Source organism: Euphorbia lathyris, chromosome 9 (genome assembly GCF_963576675.1).
Source record: "Euphorbia lathyris chromosome 9, ddEupLath1.1, whole genome shotgun sequence".
Taxonomy (NCBI): domain Eukaryota; kingdom Viridiplantae; phylum Streptophyta; class Magnoliopsida; order Malpighiales; family Euphorbiaceae; genus Euphorbia; species Euphorbia lathyris.
In genome coordinates, this window is record NC_088918.1 from 34,368,181 (window position 1) to 34,382,528 (window position 14,348).

Here is a 14,348-nt window from a genome sequence, read left to right on the forward strand (position 1 = left end):
CAAAAAAAAAATGGGAAATACTAGGGGCTCGAGTACAAATGCGATAGTCTGTAAGTGTGAAATCATTCTAGAGAGTACTTCAACACAAATAATAAATAAATACGGAGAAAGAGGATCCCCTTGACGCAACCCCCTCCCAGGAGTCACAGGCCCAATTAAATCCAAGTTAACACCAATCTCATAACTAACCGTGCTGACACAAAGCATCATCCAATCCACCCACTTATCATTAAAACCCATATGAATTAACACTGCCTTCAGGAAACCCCAATCCACCCTATCATAACCTTTACTAATGTCAATTTTCAGCGCCACACTCTCCCTTCCCCTCTCTCTGCTTACGTTTCATATACTGCAGGGACTCAAAAGCAATTTGTACACTATCAATTAAGGATATACCACGTACAAAAACTGATTGACTTTTTGAAATAATATCAGGGAGGGTACCCTTCAATCTATTTGCTAGTACTTTAGCAATTAATTTATACAGGACATTACATAAGGATATACGACGGAGTTCAATCATACGTACCAGATTATCACATTCAGGAATTAAAGCAATGACCGTATCATTTAAATTGGCTGGAAATTCATTATGATTAAGCCATCCCAAACATGCTTGAAAGATATTTTGGCCAAACATAGGCAAAAAATGTTGATAAAACCCGGGTTTAGTCCATTCGGTCCCGACAATTTATCCGGATGCATTTGAAATAAAGCTGATGTGAATTCTTCAAGAGTAAACGAGGCAACTAACAAGCAATTTGCTTCATTCGTAACCAAACACGGAACCACATCAATTCCTACTAGGTCAGGCAATAGGGAAGCGGTAAACAATTTAGTAAAGTAATTTAATGCAATACCACACTTACCCGCCTCATCCATATGTTCAGTCCCACCCTCATCAAAAAGCCGATCAATACGGTTTGCTTTCCTTTGTGCCAACACTGAAGCATGGAAAAACCTCGTATTACTATCTCCCTCCCGAACCCAAAACTCTTTATCCTGTTGCCTCCAATAAACCGATTCCTGTTCCAAGACAACATTCAACTTGCCCTTAACACATGCAAACCGAGTCACTGATACCTCGTCTACTCTATCCTGAAGCTGCTCTAATTGACTTTTATACCGGCTAATCTTTTTTGTAAAACGCCTTTTAAAATCCTCGCCCCATCTATGAATCATAGCCCTGCACACATCCAAACGAGCTAAAAACAGGAACATTCCTTGTCGACTACCAACAGCTCTGGATGGCTTCAGAACAACCCTCCTCCAGACACCATGCAGATTCAAAGCGGAAACGATGTTTCTTTCGAACAGCTTCCTGAAAATCAACCTCAAGCATTAACGGGGAATGGTCCGAGTAAGAAACCATTAAGTTGGAAAGACGGTAATTAGGAAACCACGACATCCAGCCCCCCGATCCTAATGCACAATCAAGCCTCTCACTAACCCAATGCACAGTACCTCTCCCCTGTTCCCACGTGAACTGACTTCCATTCAAACATAAATCATGAAGATTATTGTTCTTAACCGCCTCTGCAAACCGCTGAATCAACACCCCTGGATAATCAGCGCCCCCTCTTTTTTCCGTGCTATCTAGAATACCATTAAAATCACTGATAATAACACTCGGAAGAATAGAAACAGACATGAGAGAACCCAGCAAAGCCCATGATTCACGTTGTCGACTCCTATCTGCAAACCCATAAAACCCAATCAAACGCCAATCACCCTTAACACCATCAGACACCATAATTTCAATATGATGACCATAATAACTAGTAATTTGAATACCAGCATTTCCCATCCATAACATAGCAAGCCGTCCACTATGCCCTATAGCATTCACAGAAAAGCAACCAACAAAGTTAAATTGACGACACAGGCCTTCAATACGACTATTATCCACAAGTGTTTCAATAAGGAACACCACCTTCGGTTTGTGAGACTTCAGAATCTCACCCAACACACGAACTGCCCGGGGGTTGCCGAGACCCCGACAGTTCCAACTAAGGCAAATCATTGAGGTCGGCAGGTCTGATTCTCAGACCTCGCCGTTTCAAAGTCAGCAGATGGTGCAAAATCCTTTGAAGTTGTAGAAACTGCACAATCCAATTTAATGCCCTCTAGCGAACCTGTATCCTTTCCTGCCACCTCAAAAACCATACCCGCCTCCCTTCTGCGTTTTTGAACCTCCAGCAGCTCTAATTCCTCATGCTTCCTAGTGTACATCTCAGCGTCAGACTTCCTTGTTTCAAGTTTACTTACCCGCCTAGTATGAACTCGCCATAGCTCTTCATTTAGCATGCCTGGTTCTCTCAACCAACGGGACATAGGAGGTGCTGAGCCTCGATGAGTTTGAGTCACTAACCAGAAACCCCATACACGCTTGAGTGCACGAGTGTCAGTATGGAACAAGATATCGCAATACCTTTCCTTGTGTCCCAAGATACCGCATGAGTAGCAAAAATTGCACAGTCTTTCATACTTAACTTGGAGGAAAGAAAAGTCAGTTGTTGAACGTTTAATTCTTTTACATCGTTTCAGAGGTTTTCGAACATCCATAGATACCTTAATCCGCATAAAATCCAATCTACGACCCGATTGATCATTAGTGATGTCATATTCAAGGAACATGCCAATGAAATTGGCAATCTGTTTGCCAACAGCTTTAGTATAAAAACCATTAGGAACTCCATGCACCTGAACCCAAATATTTAGCATCGTTAAATCGACATGTTCTGGTGTTTGTTCAGCAGTAAGTTCACCTAGCACCAAGATCTTATTATCAAACGACCAATGGCCTCCCTCCAACACTCGATCACTATCAATTTTGTGAAAGAATTCAAAGGAAAAAAGGTTAGCATCCAGTGCAGTTATCCAAACTCCATTCTTTGGCATCCAAATGTCAGCCATCCGGGATTTCATGGATGCCAGATTGACGGATCGTTCAGATAGATACCTTCCAATCAAGACCACGGAGTTTACAGTCGAAACACGTTCATGTCTAGTGGCAGGAAACATAAATGGCTCATATTCCTCCTCGGCTAGAGAAAGGTCAGTGAAATTATGCTCCATAAGAACCCTGTCAACAGCGAAGACCGACTCGACCACCAACCTAGCGATAATGAAGCGTAACCTCTAGGAAGACCGCAAACAAAAACCAGAGATAAAAAAATAGAATAAGAAAAAAACAAAAGCGGCCGAGATCTGATAAGAATGAAGCGACAAATCAAATGGAGTAAAATCAATAACCTAGGCAAAAGACAAAAACCTAACTCCCACGAGAAGGAGAGCACTTAACCATTCTTTTTATTTAGATTTTTAGTTTTGGTTTATCCATGACTCATCTCATCTCATTTCCCAATCTCTTTAGGTTCTTTACTTTCTTTCTCATCTCTTACTAACTTGAACTTCTACACTCCTTATAAAATTTTATTTTATTTTTTATTTTGGTTCATATATTTTTTTTACTTTTTTTTATCATTAGATTAATTTCACTTTTGTTTCTTATACTTATATATTTTTAATTTTTTTCTTCAAAAATATTTTTGACTGAATTTTAATTTTTTAATTTTTGTTTTTATCCTTGTATTTATTTATATTTTTTTATCACTAGATTAGTTTCACTTTTGATCCCTGTATTTATTTATTTATACTTTTTTTATCTTAAAAAATATTTTTAACTAATTTTTTTCTTTTATCATATTATCCAGTTTTAATATTTATTTTTAATTATTTTAAAATAATTATTTTATTTTTAAAATACAATGTTTATGTATTTTCTTTTATTAATTTTCTTTTAGTTTTTTCAGTTTTATCATCTTTTGATTTTAATTCTTATATTTTATTAATAGAGACACATGTATGTATAGAAATTGTTGTTAAAAACACAACTCTAATTTATTGCCTCGTTTGAACCAAACAGCCACAAAAAGAATCAAAGGTATATCATTCCTTTTGTAGAACAGAAATAAACAGATAAGGGAAATTCAGGGTTATTCCATTCCCTTATATTTGTACGAATCAAACGTCCTCTAAATCATAATCATTAAAATGAATGGAGATATTAAACCATTGATCATTTTTTAACACATTGAGCCTCTCTTCAATGATTCAGTTATATTTGTCATTCAGACTCCATTTAGCGCAAACAGAACTGCCAATATGTTTCTGTTTTAACACGTCAATTGACATATAGATTATCACGATAAATATATTTTTTAAAACTATTTTACTTTAGAGAAACAGTAATATCTTGACAATTTTATAAATGTTAAACGAAGTTTGAATTATTCGGACCTATTTATATAGGTTTAATATTTAAAAAATAATTTATCAATGCTTAGTATATGCATTTAAAAAAACAAGAGGTTAATGTATGGGTTAGTTACATGTTAGTCAGCTTTGGTTAATTATTTACAAAAAACCACTAGTATAAAAAGAATTTCTTTAAATGTCAAGTTTTTGAAAAAAAAAATGGTTATACATTGCAAATGCTGAGTTTTCTTTAATTGAAAATAATTTAAAAATAACTGAAATATGACAAAAACAAAAATAAAAAATGATAGAATGACAAAAATCTAAGAAAAAATAGAAAATGATAAAAACAGAAAAAAGAGTTATCAAACGGTAAAATAATTTTCAAAAGTGTTTTTATATCTAATTTCCTCTTAATGTATCCACTTGATCAAAATTAAAAGCTCAATCAATAAAAAAATTTGATTAAGAGTTTATATATGTATTTAACCATAATTATTTGGTTTATTTAAATTAATCAACTAATTAATTAGAAATTGAAAATGTTAGTAATACCTAAACTTAAATAAAAAGTTTTATGGAAATTTTAATTCATATAGAAACATCATAACTTTCAATTAGATCTTATAAAAATTAAATCTATAATCTAATTTGTTTCAAAAATTTCTTACTATATGAGGTGTGATAATATGTAGTGAGTTTTTTTAGGTTGTTTCGGAAAGATAATACAGAAAAATGATTAAGGAGGGGTCGAAGATCGACGACCCTCTCGGATGCTTAAATCAGCATAAAGAGAATGATACTGAAAAGTATATAACTGAAATGAGCAATAAAAATATTACATTTTAGTGTACTATATACATTTTATTTATAGGTGGATTGGGGATTGTGTGTTCTAAATAGGCTAGAGCTCCGCGTAACAACTATTTAATGGTGAAACTATATTGTTAATCTGAAATTGTTGTACCGATCTTAAATGTGGTTCCATAAATCAAGACGCAAGACCTGGGTAGAATGTGCATGATCCCAGGTCTTTCTAGACTGGTCTATGTTACATTTTGAGGTTACCATTTCGAGTAGGAAATACCTCATTGGGTGATATACAAATTCACATGCCGAAGTTCTTCAGGGCTTTGTTGTAGCATCTTACTGAATGGTGGGTCTCTCAATTGAATTTTTTGCTTATGTTCCACTGAACTTCACTTTTGATCTCATCTCTTGAGGGTTTTTCTACTTTTTTCTACATCCTTCAAGCTTCCTGCATGTTTCTTCAAAACTCAATAAGTTCTTTCCTTCTTTTTCCCTCTTCTTTATTTTCTTTGTTGTATCAAATGATTGTAGTAGAATATTTCAATAATATAGATCGTCATTGTTCTTCTTGGTAGGTTGCCAAAACATACAGAATACGGTGCCATTTAGTGGCAGCTCCTAGTCCTCCAAGATCTTTGTAGAAGACATCAACTCTAGCCATCCTCCCAGAAAACTTTCATGCCCCACTCCATCAACTGAAGGAAGAGGCATATGCAGTCATCCAATCCAAAATTGGTGTGATGTCCCTCCGAAGGCAAGACAACCTCCATCTTTTGGAATTTTAGATACTTACCAACCAGACCTGTTATCTGGAAGGAGCAGGACAACCTCCATCCTCATGGTAGAGGGTTGATCCGAAACCTTGAGGTTTGTTTTCTTGGAAGGAGTTTGTTTTGAAGAGGAGTTTGTCTTCACAAGTGAGAGTTGAATCTTATTCGATAGGTTTTGAGATTTGTTATTTACGGGAGTTATTTCTGGTCAAACGTTCCATACACCAACAAAAAGAAATGGAAGAAAAAAACACTTACTGATTGCAAAAGGATTGACTAAATCTTTGAGAAATTTAAGAATCTAAAGAAGAAGCAAAGAAGATAAGAACGAAGGAAAAATGGAATGGACATCCTCCTTTTTTTTTACAGGCCTTTGAGGTTCTGAAACCGAAACAACGACTCTAGTAGACATTCTTATAGACGTGTCGCTCAAAAAATCCCAATTAATGGAAGAGTGCTACGGGTTTCCTTTGTGACCCTGGCATGCCTAATAGATTGAAGGGAAAATTCTACCGCACGGCAATCAAACCAGCATTGTTATATGTTACGGAGTGTTGGGCAGTGAAACACTGTCACATCCATAAGATGTTGGTGGCGGAGATGTGCATGTTGAGATGGATGTGTGGTCATACGAGAAAGGATCGGGTGAGTAATGAAATAATTAGGACAAAAGTAGGGGTTACATCTATTGAGAATAAAATGAGAGAAAACCGACTAAGGTGGTTTGGCCATGTGAGACGTAGAGCGCTTGATGCACCGGTTAGGAGGACCGAAGAGTGGCAAAGGGATGTAGTGGTGAGGGGTAGGGGAAGACCTAAGCAAACTTGGAGGAGAGTGATCGAGAGTGATATGAGTTTACTGGGAATTGAGGAAAATATGGTAGTGGATAGGACGGAGTGGAGGGAGCGAATTTGTGTCGCTGACACGACTTGATTTCACGGTTTTATATAATGGTTCATGTCAGCCGACCCCGAATCATTTCGGAACTAAGGCTTTGTTGTTGTTGTTGTTGTTTTGAACCGACAACACGTTTCGTACCACGTGGTGGCGATCAAGAGGGAAGATAGTATGATCAGAAAAGACGTCGACAACGGTTCACGTTCTCTGTCAGTTAGCCTCAATGCTACCACACTTTCTCCTCTCTTCAACCATTAATATAAAAGAGAGAGAATCACAGACATTCCATTTACATCTTATCAAAAGCTGAAATGACACTTAGCTCACCAGTCAATTTCATTTTCAACATACGTCGAACAGTAGACCTCAGAAAGTATCTTTTGAATCTCCGGATCATTATGTTGACATTCTTGGACTAAAGCCCTAAAGAACTTCAATAGACCGAACGGGGAACATTTGATGGAAGATAACTGCCTCAAACACATGAACCAATAGGGAAGGAACACCAATTTCAAAGAGTTTTCACCCTGAGATGCATGACTTATAGTTTCCACATGCCAATTCCTAGTTGTCTCATCAAATGATATGCTCCCTTCCACATTCTTACACGTATCCGTAGCGTCAACTTGTGCATAGAAATCGATATCTCCCAAAACTTATAAATACAATAAGATGAGTTTGCAACTAAGGTATCTCATTACAAAACTCTAAAATTTTCTGATTTCTCATCTTCCAAAACTTTTGTTAACATAGACATCAAAGTGAAGTTGTTGGTTCCCAACCCTACTTTAACTCCTTTTCATCTTATCAAAGGAGAATAAGATCACAAATATGAGTTTCTCTCAAAATTTCTCACACCAGCTTTCACATACATAACAATATAATTTTAACCCTTGCATTTACCACACGATGTAATTTCAAGTCTCATTAACAAAATATTAATTTTTTCATTATAGAATATATGTTATTCGAAACTTTATTAGGTGATCAGAACATGAAATTGTACGAGAAAAACTCATTTTTCATTAATTCACATTGAATTACAAATAGTTTAAAATATCTTTCTAATAAATTTATAAATTTTTACTTATAAAATTCCCATGACAATTTAATTAGATAATAGATCCACGGAAAAATTACAAAACTAGGTCAAATGGGAGGCCCATTTACATATTTAACCCATTTACTCAACCTATTACATATCTAGACTCATTTTGTGTGACTTTTCAAAAATACCCCCAATATTTACGCGCGGCTCGCCCCATCCCGTCTGACTTCGCATATTCCATACTATGCGAAGTCTGCGAAGTAAATGTTTGGGTTTGCTTGATGAATTTAGTTCGCATATGCGAAGCCTGGATGTGTTTTGAAGCTAATTCGCGAAGTGGTATATAACAAAAAAGGGCAAACAACAACGGATTCTAACATTCAAATCATAACATTATCAAAATTTACAACAAGATTGTCACAATAACGACATTCAAATCATAACATTATCAAAATTTACAACAAGATTGCCACAATGAACTCTATTAACTAATCATTTCAAAGTGAAACTAACTAATCCGGTACCAAGATTACGCATCCGGTACCAAGATTACGCATCCGCTTCAAAATTGGCACCATGAGATGGACGTGTCCCATGGTGCACCCCGAGATTGACACAACCTCTCCTAACGAATCATTTCAGGAGTCAATGTGTCAATCTTGGGGAAGTTCATCCCTATACAGGAAGGAAAATCATCTTCCCTGCAGCCCAGTACGCCGCCTTCCAGAAAGGGATGTTACGTATTCAACCATCTACAGAAAAAATTAACCGTGTTAGTTATGAAAAAGGACGATTTTGGATTCGCGAAATGAAAATTAGCGAAGCATGCGAATGTAAATGTGCATGGGAAGAGGTGATTTTACCTCGCATAACGATTGTTTCGCGAAGTCTGCGAGGTCTGAAATGTGCTATCTACGTCGCATATCGATGCTTTCGCGAAGTCTGCGAGGTCTGAAACGTAAGTATCTATTCGCAGACTTCGCGAACTAATAGATTCGCGAGGTAGATCCATACGTTTCAGACTCTTTCTCTTCGCAGAACGTCGCGAATTCATCGATTCGCGAAGTAGATCATCAAGTTTCAGGCTCGTTCTCTTCGCAGATCTCCGCGAATTCATCGACTACGCGAAGTGAATTCATGGAAAACGCAGGAAAAACAGCAGATACTTACATTTTTCGCTCCTAACAATATGATAAACTGGGAAGAACGACGGAAATAACGTAGAATAACCATTTCTGGAATGGTAACAAGAAGAAAGAAACCAATTAACGAACAAGAAGATGAAGAACCATGGCTTCATTTTCTAGGGTTAGGAAGTTGCAGAATCAAGAGATGAAAAGAGAACTTCATTGTGATTTGGAAACATGGTGCAGATTTCATGCAATTTAAAGGCAAATAGGAAGATCAAAAGTCTTCAAATCATTAATGGAGGAGCCAAACCGTTTTCGCGCACCAAGGAGAACAGGGGAGAGAAACCGATAGAGTGAGGGGAAGTGGGAAGGGTAGGGGTATTACGGGAAAGTCACATAAAAACAGTCTAGATATATAATAGGTTGAGTAAATGGGTTAAATATGTAAATGGGCCTCCCATTTGACCTAATTTTGTAATTTTCCCTAGATCCACAGATATCATGAGTTAAAACATGGATTAGCATATAGATTTAAGAGAAAAGAAAAGTAGAGGGAAAGACAATATAGATTTGAATCATTATAGTGTTCTGTCATATGAAAACCAGGGGTGGTTAAATAAACCGCTAGTTTTCAAGTCTCAATCTTGGGGGCGGGAATTTCTCATTTCTCATTAATTTAATAAAAAAACCCAAAGATATTTCCTTTCACAAGTCGTTTTTCTCATTTTTTAGCTTACTTTCAAACCCCCAAATCCAAATGGCCCCTGGTTTTTCCATTTCTTATATAATCGACAAAACTTTTCCATCTTCCATCTCCCATCGATCCTCTCCTACTGTTCCCATTCTTGCATCTTTCCTTTTAACCCTCTCAATTCTAAATCCATCTATTTTTAAACTAAATCTTTGGATTTTTCTTCTTGCTGGGTTTCGAATTGAATCTTACCCATTTCTTCTTCCTTTTGGATCTGCAGTTAGTTTGTTTGGGTAGTTTTAGATCCGATCGATGATAACTGAAGCAGTAGTTGAATCGAGAAATTACTCGCACAAAGTAAGATATGGAAACAGGGCGATTAAGAAGAGAAGATGCAGAAGGAAAATTGTTCAAAAACACTGTGAATCAAGAGCTCCTCCCATAGCCTTGCAGACGCTGTACGATGCATGTAAGCAGGTGTTTAAAGGCCCTGGAACTGTTCCTTTTCCTCAGGATGTGGATAGATTGTGCCACATAATCGGTATGCTTTCATTTTTGCTTTTAATAATCATTACTTTAGCTTAATTTTGTGTTTGTTTGTTGTTTTGAATTTGATTATTTAATTTGATCTTTCTCTTTCTGAAATTAAGTATTATTTAATGTGATGCTATCTTGATTCTTATGTGTTTCATGATTGGCAACATTGCGTCATTGCCTCAATGGAGTATTTTACGTACCTGTAGTTGAAATTCTTATAGGAATGAATTTCAGAATTTTTCACTATTTATTGTTTGGCTTGTGGTGTGGTGGGGATAGATAGATTATACTATTCTAGTTACTGTGTTTCCCAATTAGGAAAGTTTCTTCACTCTTCGTATGGTTCCATCAAGGGGTTGTTTAGAATTTTACCCTTTTCTCATTTTCCTTTCTTTTTATAGCCTGGAAAACTTCTACAGCAACTTCCTATTTATACTTGCTTATAGATTGGGTGTTTGTGTCAAGGAGGATGGGTAGGTGGAATCACTAAAGTTTAGAGTTTTTAGAGTTTGTGAGCTTGTAATCACTAAAGTTTGTTTTGTGCCAATAAAGTCGGGTCAAGGATCAATTTGGTGTAGAGAAACAAACAATTTGTAAAATTATACTGGGTATTCAACCCATCCGTCCGGGAGTCAAAATGCCGGGATGGCATAAATTTATCCGTCCGGTGTGCAAAAAAGCACCACAAAATTTGGGGAAAAAAACAAAAAATTTGAACAGAGAGCATGTAAATCTCGTGGGCACCATTTTCTCAAGCAGCTCTTTACTAACCAAATTCTTAGTACAACACTGTACCCTGCCAAGCCAGTCAACATTCACTTAGTGTCAAATCGGACTCCATTTAGAGGGGATAAAGATATAGGGATAGGATAAAAAAACTGAGACGAGTTATCCATGTTTGTTTTAGAGATAGCTTAGGGAGATAAGCGAGGGATATGAGTCTTATCCCTCAAATCCTATACCTAAGAGGACGATTTTAATAGGATGGAAAAGTCCATTTTATCCCTCAAATTAAAATTATGTAGTTTAAATAAGGGTTAAGGTGCAAAAATAACCCTAACGTTTTGGGTCAGGAGCAATTTTACCCCTAACGTTTAAAATGGTGCAATTTTACCCCTAATGTTGGAAGCCAAAAGCAATTTTACCCCAACGTTAATAAGTTGAGTCAATTTCACACACTATTATAAAACACAGATATTTTTGTTCATTATTCTGCACCAATTGCATAACAATTCGTTCTAAAAAAAAGGATTTCATGTTTTTTATAATTTAATAATGAAATTTGATATTAATATTTATAAATTCGGTGAATTTTTTGAATTTTTTTTATCTAATTCGTACAAAAACACAATATATATTTTTTTTTATTTTTTTTTCACATTCCAACGAATGTTTGTGATTTGTTACTGATAAAATGACCCATGTATGAAGTGTAGATGACAAGATTCATGACTGAGAAGACAGTTTGATGAATTATTTCTCAAATTGACCAAATTTATTAACGTTAGGGGTAAAATTGCTCTTTGCTTCCAATGTTAGGGGTAAAATTGCACCATTTTAGACGTTAGGGGTAAAATTGCTCTTGGCCCAAAACGTTAGGGGTATTTTTACACCTTAACCATTTAAATAAGGTTAAAATAGCAAAATGTATTATTTTATCTCTATCCCTATTCTACGTACCAAACCTTGAATAATAATTCTCGAATATCATATTTTTATCCTTATCCCAACCATTTATCCTTATCCCTATTCCAATTTTTATCTTCAGCCCTATCCCAATAGAATATCAAACACTTCGTTCCGGATTTTGACTCCGGGATGGATAGATAAAATTAATAATTGTTTGAAATGCAGTACTTTTACCTTTTTAAAATAATTGTTACATTTTATCAATTTTTTTTTATTTATGCAGATAAATTTTTCGCATTTTATCCTTATTATTAAGTTTAATATTAATTGCACTTTTATTAATTTATGTTTTTTTTTTCAACGAATATAGAATGGTTCAATTTAACGAGTGACAGAGAAAATAAGAATAATTAAAGAGTGATGCAAATGATAAAAAAAATAAAAAAAATTAATAAAGAGTAATAAAAAGTATTTTATATTTATGTAAATCAATTATTTTTTTAAATACGTGTCATCTTGTCAAATGTGACAAGTGGAAAGAGTATAATTTTATAAATTATTTACTTCTCTGCCCCCAAACTGATCTTAATTCCAATAAAGTCACTTGCATTAGATCTAGTAAATAAATACCACCGGAAATATTATGTGCCAAGTCAAATGAAAGTCATTATCGACGTGTCAAATAACTAGTTCATTTGTGCCATGCGGGTGACATGTGACACAATAAAAATTATTATTGTTCCCTTGGCATCCACATGGATGCCATGTGTTACAAAATGAGTTGGATTCCATTCCATGTAGTACAAATGAGACGGGTCATTCCATCATATTTCTAGTGATATTTATCTCCAGATTTGATGGAAGTGACTTTAATAATACGAACAAAAATCCATTAACCTCTCAAGAATGCCCAGATTTTGGCAAAGTTATAAAATAATATGCAACATAGCAACCTGAGCCTTCCTTGAGTGTTTCATGTGCATAACTAAAGTAGATGTTCATTTCTTAAGAATGAATTGTTTATGGTGCAGACAAGATGAAGCCAGAAGATGTTGGGTTAAGCAGCCAGCTGCAGTTCTTCAAGCCTAAACCTATTGTCACAGGGACTCCCAGGGTCTCTACTACAACCATATACAAGTGCGGTGAATTTTCGGTATGACTATACGAATAACACTTTTATCTTTTTGTTTATCTACAGTTATTTTGGATGTTTTTTTCTGGATGAATTTGGCCTTTAACATAGCTTACAAAATAAATTTGTGCAATTTTTGATTGTGCAGTTATGCATTTTCTTTCTACCAGCAAATGCAGTAATCCCACTCCATAACCATCCAGGGATGACAGTATTCAGCAAGCTTCTATTAGGGACAATGCACATCAAATCATACGACTGGGTTACTCCTCCCGAGGAAGAGGACCTTTCACCACCTTCTAACGGTGAGTTCCTCTATCCGTAACCCAATGCAAATTGCAAGCTGAAGAGACATGTTTTGCGATCTGATTTGAGTTTCATTTTCAGTGAAATTAGCAAGATTGGTTGTCGATAGCGTGTTCGAAGCTCCTTGTAACACATCAGTACTGTACCCAACAACAGGAGGAAATATGCATCAATTTACAGCCATCACACCTTGTGCAGTTCTTGATGTTCTTGGACCTCCCTATTCCGTGGAAGACGGCCGAGATGGCTCCTACTACAAAGATTATCCTTATGATTCATTTTCAAGTAAGTCATATCTTTTTGTGAGCAAACTTGATATGATTTTGTAGTATGTTTTGTTATTGTTACAAATGTTGGATATGGTTGAATGCAGATGGGGAAATGAAAGAGGGGGAGGGGTATGGATGGTTAGAAGAGATTGAAATGCCTGAGAATTCAGAGATGACTGGAATTGAGTACTTAGGTCCACAAATTGTAGAAAATAAAATTTGCTAGTGCTATCATACCGTTTTTTTCTTGGAATCTTTGATGTTAAAATATATGAAAGGAGTATTGATATTTGTAACCTTTTTGGTGTGAATGGAAATGGAAATGGAAATGGTGCAATACAACGATACTTGTGTCATTTACTTGTAGAATAAAGCATTATGTTTTGAATTCTACATCTTATATGATGTTTGCTAGTACAATTGCTATTTAATCTTACAGTTAGGCCTCATTTAATTAGATGCAAATAACACATTTCTTCACAGTGATTTATTAGAAGAAGTGTATAGAAAACTACCTGATAATAGGTGAATGTATCCCTAGACTTCTTATCCCCCAGACTTCCAAGTCTGGGCCGGATGCAAAGCGCTCAAAGGTGACTCAAGTGATGGATGACAAACGATTTTCCGAGGATCATGAGACATACGTCTAAGATCATCCGTTGTGTGATGCACTTATTGGATAACTGTCTTCCAATTGGAAACAACACCTTTAAACCCGGATCTGAGCCTTAAACTCTAATTGGGGCTATGTAGCCTCCATTACTTTTTTCCATTTCTGAAAAATTACTAACTTAGTCATCAAGAGCAGTTGACACCTCTTCTGTTTAATACAAACGAAATATCACTACCATAGGGTTTTAAAGCGA

The 14,348-nt window shown here is 35.8% G+C and overlaps 1 protein-coding gene across 1 annotated transcript; it reads left to right on the top strand.

Annotated features, from left to right (window-relative positions):
* The first annotated feature begins 9,653 nt into the window (after positions 1-9,653).
* LOC136205204 (plant cysteine oxidase 2-like) lies at positions 9,654-13,824 on the top strand. The gene is made up of 5 exons (XM_065995706.1): positions 9,654-10,150; positions 12,807-12,928; positions 13,056-13,212; positions 13,295-13,498; positions 13,587-13,824. Exons 1-5 carry the CDS (start codon positions 9,922-9,924, stop codon positions 13,706-13,708), a joined length of 834 nt encoding a protein of 277 aa, XP_065851778.1. The 5' UTR covers positions 9,654-9,921; the 3' UTR covers positions 13,709-13,824.
* Positions 13,825-14,348: the final 524 nt, after the last annotated feature.